This window comes from Orcinus orca, chromosome 9, assembly GCF_937001465.1.
Source record: "Orcinus orca chromosome 9, mOrcOrc1.1, whole genome shotgun sequence".
Lineage (NCBI taxonomy): Eukaryota > Metazoa > Chordata > Mammalia > Artiodactyla > Delphinidae > Orcinus > Orcinus orca.
In genome coordinates this window covers 13,879,740-13,888,280 of record NC_064567.1, presented here as the reverse complement: position 1 = coordinate 13,888,280, position 8,541 = coordinate 13,879,740, and the positions used below count along the sequence as shown (strand labels likewise).

At 43.4% G+C, this 8,541-nt stretch overlaps 1 protein-coding gene across 2 annotated transcripts in view; it reads left to right on the top strand.

Annotated features, from left to right (window-relative positions):
• The first annotated feature begins 260 nt into the window (after positions 1-260).
• Positions 261-8,541, top strand: part of TBXAS1 (thromboxane A synthase 1) — a 149,592-nt gene continuing 141,311 nt past the window's right edge. The window contains exon 1 of one of the 2 annotated variants that reach the window (XM_004272141.3): positions 261-496. In XM_004272141.3, the coding sequence (XP_004272189.1) occupies positions 408-496 (89 nt within the window). In that variant the 5' untranslated portion in view covers positions 261-407. The remainder of the gene's footprint in view (positions 497-8,541) is intronic. The other variant, XM_004272142.3, reaches the window with a different exon arrangement.

The following is an 8,541-nucleotide window of genomic DNA, read 5'->3' as shown; positions in this document are numbered from 1 at the left end:
TCTCAACCACTGTGCCACCAGGGAAGCCCGAGGGGTCTTTCTTTAAGGACTACTTGTCACAGCAGAAATCTATGGTTGCAACCATTTTCTTTCCCAGCAAACAGGGAGCCAGTTCTGCTGCTGCTTCCCGGGGAAGTTAATGTAAATGTTTATTGACTGTACAGTCATCAAGAAAATAAAGTTGCTGATTCACTGCCTTACACTGAAACCCTTTGTTTTTCCCTCCTCTTCCTTCCTCTTTATAAGAAGACACTTCTGAGAAAGAGCACATTTCAGGGACCCACTTGATGTGATGTTTTCTTGGTTGCCTAAATCTTTCATCTGCAGATCGTGGTTCCTGTAACTGCAGGGGGACCAGCCCCACCCTTTCCTCTGGAGGACCACCCCTCTAGGGTCTCTGAGGAACAATGGAAGTCTTGGGGTTCCTCAGACTGGAAGCCAGTGGCCCCATGGTGATGGTAGCCCTGTCAGTGGTCCTCTTGGTTCTCCTGAAGTGGTAAGTGCAGCCAGCATGTTCCAATGACTGTGACATTGTCACAGGAATAGCAGCCGTGGAGCCCTGCTGGAGCCGGGGTGGGGTATGTGGGAGTGTGTTTTTCTTCCCCTCTAATCTAGAGGGAGTTGAGTATTAACACAGCTTCAGAATTGAAAGCAAACAGCCAGGTTAATCTTTTGCTCAAATGCACGAGATGGAGGTGTCAGGAAAGACTGGTGATTCAGTGGCTGAGAACGCTACACGTAATTAAGTTTGAAAGAGATGGAAAAAGCAACAAATTGGAAAGGTTTGGGGAGAAGTAGCTCCTTGCACCCCCATCCTATCTTCTCACCTCGTTTTTCTAAGATCCTCTCCCCAGGTTGCATTTACAGCAGATGCAGCCTCTTGGGTCTGATGACATTAAAAACAAAAAAAGATAGGAGCTGTCTGGCAACGTGGGCCACTTCGTAGAATGTCATTGACAGGGATTTCTGTAGGTTTAAGGGCAAAGTGGTGGAACTAATTTCCTCATTTTCTAATATTTGATGGATTCCAACGAACGCAGTGTGTGCAGTGCCACAAAGTCTGAGACCCTAGGGGAATCTCAAATTTAAACTGGGAGTAACCTCCCATGATTTAGTTAATTCAACAGGAGGCTTTCTGAAGTCTGGCTTGATCGAAGGCTGGATGGAAGGCCCCACGATATGTTCTATTTGTGCATATTCACCCTGTCGGCAAAACTTATTAAAGTTACCCACTCCATCAAAAGCACCTGCATTTAGGCGGCTCTGGTTTTTGAGGGGAAAGTGGAAAAAATAATGGAGAACTTCAGTTTGAACAGAATTTCAATTTATGTCTCCGGTAGTAATAAAGCTTCCTCTAGATTAATAACTGGGAAAGTACTTTGAAAAGCATCAAGCATTATGCAAATGTGAGGTATTATTCTTTTGGAATTTGCATAGCTGAAAATGGAATTCACGTCTGATGTTCTAGGATGATGAAATTACCTCTTGGAAATTGGCTCTGAAACCCAGCTTCAGTCCCAGTGCTGTTTTGCTTTCTAACTGGTTTAATTATCTTTTGAACTTTTCTCAGTGTGGCTTATCTTGCCTTGAAACCAGCCACATGCAAACCCAGGAGCAAGTGGTACCCCCTCTCCCCCCCAACTCCATTCATCCACCTCAGCTTCTGCTCAGAGAGGAGATGCACTTAGCGCAGTGCCTGACACGTAGCAGGTGCTCAGTAGACGTCAGCCACTATCATTAACTATCATTTATATAACCTAAACGCACAGGAAAATAAGTCTTCAGTGCTTTAGGTATATTTAAAATTTCTCATTAATATGCTTATTAATTTCTCATCGACAGTTGTGCTCTGATTGTGATTCTCAAAGTGTGTCCAACCTGAGGCCTCCAGGTGGTCTCACAGCATCATTGTTTCTATTGCACACTTCACTGCGCTTCTGTTTCTGTCTTTATTGGGTCTTTTTAATTTCCGTAGTCTTGACTTCCAGCTCAGTGCCTGATATACAGTACGACCTCGATAAACGTCTGATGAATGGATGAGTGAATGGCATACATTACTGTTGCTCTGGTCACGGAAAGAGGCATGTGTCCCGACTGATAAGTTGGCTGTAACTGGGTGTTTCTAATCAGCGTAGATCAGAGTCACGGCCAATAACACCATACCATTCAGCAAGGCAGTTGTGCATTTGTAATCTGTTCTGGGGCCATGCTAATACCCTGGGTCAAAGACACAGAGATAGGAGAGATGCATGAAGCAGAGATGGTGAATAGGAAGCGAGGGCCAACTTCTACTGGTTCTTGCAAAAATATTTATGGATTTGTTCATGTGTGCCAGGCATGGCGTGAGGCCCTGGTACAAGGTCAGAAAACAGGAGGTCTGGGTCAGATGCCCAAGGTTGGGGAGACGTGGAGGTTCTGGGTGAGCTCGGTGTCTGTTGAGGAGAACGCCGAAGAGAAGGAGGCAGCAGGAGGGAGTAGCCATGGCCGTGGCCGTGGCTCTGGTGCTCCTGGGTCTAGCCCTTGATCAGCTCAAGGTCACCATCCTTGGGCTCTCAACCCTCCTCTTCCAGGCAAGACTCCAGGGAGCCTCTGAGCAACAGACATCAGCTTGAATGCGGCAGGCCCTCCCTCCAGCTTCATTTTCTCGACAGGGTGCATGTGGGAGACAGAGGGGCACCCTGGGAGAGCTGGGGGTGGAGAGACCCTCACAGCCATGTGGCCCCCGAGGAGATCTTGTGGAGGGTGCTGTCCTCAACGTTTAAACTCCTTAGTCTTTCCTTTAAGAGTTCCCCCTGCCATTGGACCAGGCAAGTGTGCAATGAGAGCCTTGACTCTGGAAAGGTAACAAGAGGAGGACCCCTTCTTGTCTGCTCAACGAGCCTAGGAGTTCTTTCAAGGCAGGACAGAGGTCCTGTATCTCATTGCAGTTCTGGAAACTTCTGTCCATGACTCAGATGTTCTTCTAGCATCTGGTTGAATGCGGGTAAAGTGAAGAAGTACACATTCATCAGCCCAGCACCCGGGACGTAGGGTTTGATCCCTGACTCAGCGGCTTCATCCACCAGGCTCTGACCCCAACCTGTGGGCCTGGCAGTTCTGTGAACAGTCACGTTGCTGCAGGCGTCTGTGCCTCTGCCTTGCTGGTCTCCATGCTTGGAATCCCCTTCCTCCTCTCTTTCCTTCAAGGAGCTCAGGGGCACCTCCTCAGGGAAGCTTCTCCTGTTTGCCCAAGACACTGAGAAGTCCCACTCACTGTTGTTTTCCTCATCACTCTCATCTCCACCACCACCCTTGCATGCAGTTGGTGCCTAATAAATGTTGGCTAGACTCTCCCCTGGCATTTTTCTTTCTTTCTTTCTTTCTTTTTTTTTTTGGCCACACCATGCAGCTTGCGGGATCTTAGTTCCCTGACCAGGGATTGAACCTGGGCCAATCCTGGACAGTGAACCACTGCACTGCCAGGGAATTCCCATCCACCGATATTTTCTTGCTGGTTCTTCTCTTAGGCATCACAGCTCAATACAAATCTAATTCTTCTGCCCACGTGCGTCACCCTTTTCCTGAAAGCCTATTGTGTTTTCAGTTTGGATCAACTTGGTGTCCACGTTTCTAATAGTTACAAGTGCACTGTTTTTGAATCTCCACTCACCTTGTACAGCAAGACCATGGCATGTACTTAATAAACACTTCTTAATTATTAAGTGTTGTGTGAATTTAGAAAGAAGACGAAAGAGTCAACTTCATCTAAAAAGAGACTAATATAACATAGGCATAGTATATTTTGATAGTTTTCCCCAAACTGCATTTGACACAATTTTTTGATGACAGTCACTTAAAGTGACAGTTATGAGGCTGAGCTGTGTGCACTGGGGTCTGAGGAGATCACGGCTGTTCCACTGGGGCTGGAGATGAGCTGGTATGTAGAATACATTAGCTAGAAGCACATGAAGCACATGCGAAGGTGATCTAGCCTCGTGATAAAACATTTTTTAAACTCATTTTTTCTGTATAAAATTGTTGGAAATGCTGACTTCCGGAAGAGATTTGATGTACAAGAAATAAGTTGTGTGAGTTGAATAGTGGTAGAGGCAATCTTAAGTATAGTGTATTTAAACTTTCAAGTGTACCTACGAACTGGCAGCTTTTGGTAAGATGAGGGTCTCTTTATTAAGAAAGAGTGTAAGGACTCCCTATATAATTATGTACAAATTCATCTGCCCCATCCATACAGACAGAAAGTAGATTAGTGGTTGCCAGGGGCTGGAGGAGGGGAGAAGGAAGTGACTGCTGACAGGTATGGAGTTTCTTTTGGGGCTGATGAAAATGTTCTGAAATTAGACGATGGTGATGGTTGCACAACTCTGTGAATGTCCTAAAACCACTGAATCACATACTTTAATAAAAGGATGAATTTTATGACATGTGAATTATATTGCAATAAAAAAATTCATGTACCCAGAAAAAAAACAAAAAAAGAGAGAAAGAATATAAAGAAATAGCCCCGATATTAATAGTGGTTTTCTTCCAATGGTGGGATTATGGGTGATTTTTTTCTTCCTTTAGTCTTTCTGTATCTTCCATATTCTTTTTTTAAATGAATATCAATTATTGAGCAAAAAAAGAGAAATTTTACTAAAAAGAACAGGGAATGCTCCTCTCTAGTGCTGAAGAGGAAAGCAGTTTTATGCTTTGGGCATAGAGGTCTTGAGACTGTAAGCTAACTATTTCTACAGCAAAGTGGAATGTACAGGGGAGTTTGGGGTAATCAGGGAGCTTCTTGGCTGATGAAGCAGTGAGAAAAGTAAACTGTGGTTGTTGCATTAAGTAACTAAACAGTCAAAGCAGTTAAATATATAAATATGGTGGAAACTGAGAAGAGTTGTCTTGGGAAGGTGGAAGGGCTTTCAACGCCAAGCTGCATTTAAATCTCAGGAGCCTGAGACCCAGAGGTATAAATCAAATGGACATTAAAATAGGAATCAGGGTAAGTTAGTGTTCTGATCTAGTCTCATTCTAAGACCAGGTTAAATTAAATTGTGAATGGTGATTATTAAGACTTAAGACTACAATGAAAAAGTCCATCCCTGTACTTGGAAGTTTCTTTCTCAGAGAGCTTCCTTTACATGTGGAAAAACTGGATTCTAATTCTAGACCTACACAGGTCTAGATCTAATCACAGGCCACAGATCTAGATCTAACCACAGGCCACATTTAAAAGAAACCACTGCTCTCTGGGATGCAAGATGGTTCAACATATACAAATCAATAAACATGATACACCACATTAACAGAATGAAGAATAAAAACTCCTATAATTATCTCAATACATGCAGAAAAAGCATTTGACAAAATTCAACTTCCTTTCATGATAAACACTCTCAACAAACTCGGTATAGAAGGAATGTACCTCAACATGATAAAGGCCATAGTATATGACAAACTCACAGCTAACACCATAATCAACAGTGAGAAGCTGAAAGTTTTCTCTCTAAGATCAGTAACAAGACAAGAATGCTCATTCTTGTCGCTTTTATTCAGCATAATGCCAGAAGTCCTAGCCAGAGCAATTAGACAAGAAAAGGAAATAATGGGCATCCAAATGGGAAAGGAAGAAGTAAAAATACCTCTGTTTGCAGAGCATATGATCTTATATATGCAAAATCCTAAGGACTCACAAAAAAAAACTGTTAGAACTAATTAATGAATTCATTAAAGTTGCAGGATAGAAAATCAGCATAAAAATCAGTTGTATTCCTACGTACTAACAACAGATTATCTGAAAAAGAAATCAATCCCATTTACAATAGCATCAAAGAGAATAAACTACTTAAGGATAAATTTAAGGAGGTAAAAGATCTACGCACTGAAAATTATACGACACTGATGAAAAAAATGGAAAAGGTTGCAAAGTACATGGAAAGATATCCTGTGTTTATGCATGGGAAGAATTAATATTGTTAAAATGTTCATACTACCCAAAGTGATCTACAAAGTCAATGCAACCCCTATCAAAATTCCAATGGCATTTTCCACAGAAATAGAAAGAAATCCTAAAATTTGTATGGATCCACAAAAGACTCTGAATCATCAAAGCAATCCTGAGAAAGAAGAACAAATGTGGAGGCATTGCAATTCCTTTTTTTTTTTTTTGGGCCGCGCAGCTTGTGGGATATTAGTTCCTGACCATGGATCAAACCTGTGCCCCCCTGCAGTGGAAGCACAGAGTCCTAACCACTGGACAGCCAGGAAGTTCCCCATCACAATTCCTGGTTTCAAACTATATTACAAAGCTATAGTAGTCAAAACAGTATGGTTCTGGGCTTCCCTGGTGGCGCAGTGGTTGAGAGTCTGCCTGCCAATGCAGGGGACATGGGTTCGTGCCCCGGTCCGGGAAGATCCCACATGCTGCGTAGCGGCTGGGCCCGTGAGCCATGGCTGCTGAACCTGTGCGTCTGGAGCCTGTGCTCCACAATGGAAGAGGCCACAGCAGTGAGAGGCCCGCGTACCGCAAAACAAAACAAAACAAAAAAACAGTATGGTTCTGGAACAAAAACAGACACATAGATCAATGGAACAGAATAAAACATCCAGAAACAAACGGTCAATTAATTTTTGACAAAGGATTCAAAAATACACAATGGGGAAAGGATAGTCTCTTCAATAAATGATGTTGGGAAAACTAGATAATCATATGCAAAGTAATGAAATTGGACCCTTATCTTATACCATAAACAAACAAAAACCTCAAATTGGATTAACAACTTAAATGTAAGACCTGAAACTGTAAAACTCCTAGAAGAAAACAGAGCAAAAGCCCCACGACATTGGTCTCGGCAATGATGTTTTGGTGTTTTCGACACTAAAAGCACAGGCAACAAAAGCACAAATAAGTCAGTGGGACTGCGTCAAACTAAAATTTTCTGCACAGCAAAGGAAACACTGAACAAAATGAAAGGCCACCCAGTACCTTCTAGATTTACTCCATGACTGCTTCATCTGTTGATGGTCTTGCTTGGGCTGGTCTGTGCTGAATGCAGCTGCAGCTGCTGGTGGTGAAAAAGAAGTCAGATAAGACCCAATGGGTCCACTAGTGACTGCTCCCTCTCCCGCCTGGGCCCCCTACTCTTCCTCAGTGGCAGCTCCTATGGTGCTGATTGTCCCAGGAGCCGGGAAATACTCTCCAGAAGTGGCTTTTGGGGGCCTTTTAGCTTCGTGCATGATTTTTTTTTTTTTTTTTTTTGCGGTACTCGGGCCTCTCACTGCTATAGCCTGTCCCACCGCGGAGCACAGGCTCCGGACGCGCAGGCTCAGCGGCCATGGCTCACGGGCCCAGCCGCTCCGCGGCGCGCGGGATCCTCCCGGACCGGGGCACGAACCCACGCCCCCTGCATCGGCAGGCGGACTCTCAACCACCACGCCACCAGGGAAGCCCTCGTGCATGATTCTTGCTTCTCGCCTTCCAGCCCCAATCCTTCAGCCTTTCTGGGTCTCCAGCCAGTCACAGGTGGCTTTGGAAAGCAGAAAGGTCTTGGTTTAGGTCTTGAAACGCAGGGAAGGATTAGCAGAGGAGGGTGGACATTTTAGGTGGGCAAGTATCGCAGGTGAAGGCAACATTGGGGTTTGTAACATTTGGTGGAACAGACCATTCAGAGTGTGAATAATAGATGCATTGTAGAAATACATTTTAAAGGCCGTGGATAATTTCCAGCGTCCCAGAGCATGTAGAGAAGGATGAATGCTATTTGCCTTTTTTATTTTTTGTGCTTTTGTCTAGGCTATTATGGGTACTTCAGTTTAATAATTCAGTGATGAGCTTGGAGATAAAATTGAGCCCCTTATGAAAACTAGGTCTGTGTTTCCTTGAGGGCCATTTTCACACAATATTATTTTTTGTTTTCTCTCTTTTAAATAGCTATACACAATATCCCCAGCCTTCTTCTCACTTTATTGATTTTCCAGAACGAGAGTACGAGTTGTGATTATAAAGTAAGGTGACTGATTATTTTAGCATACATACCAGAACTTATACAGCCAAATGAATTTTATGACCTTCCAAGGCAGTTTCCTGATAGGCTATACCCTTACTGCAGATATGCCATATCAGAAAACACATTCTTAGCACTTTTCTTTGGGAACCGTCCTTGCTGTGTGAATGTGGTTTTTTGACCGCCCTCAAGGCAACAAATCATCGTCTTTGTTGAGAACGGATTGATTTTTTAAAAACAGCCCCAATTTTGGCAGCTAAGTGATTAGACAGGGTAATATTATTTTTAATCCAAAACAAAATATGATTATAAGACAATAAAACTTGTGGTTCTTTACTGAGAAGTTTATGAGGCATTTCTGGAAGCCGGGGGATTCTGTCAGGCCACACTCATTGGGTCTATGAGTTGCTCTTAGTTTAGCTTTGTTTTAAAGAAAACAGCAATAATCTTAACCCTTATGGTTAGACCTCTTCTTATCTTGTAAGGAATTAAGGCTTGTGGAATTGGTAGCATCGACTCTTTGGTCAGAGATGAAAGGAGAATCTCATTCATTCTA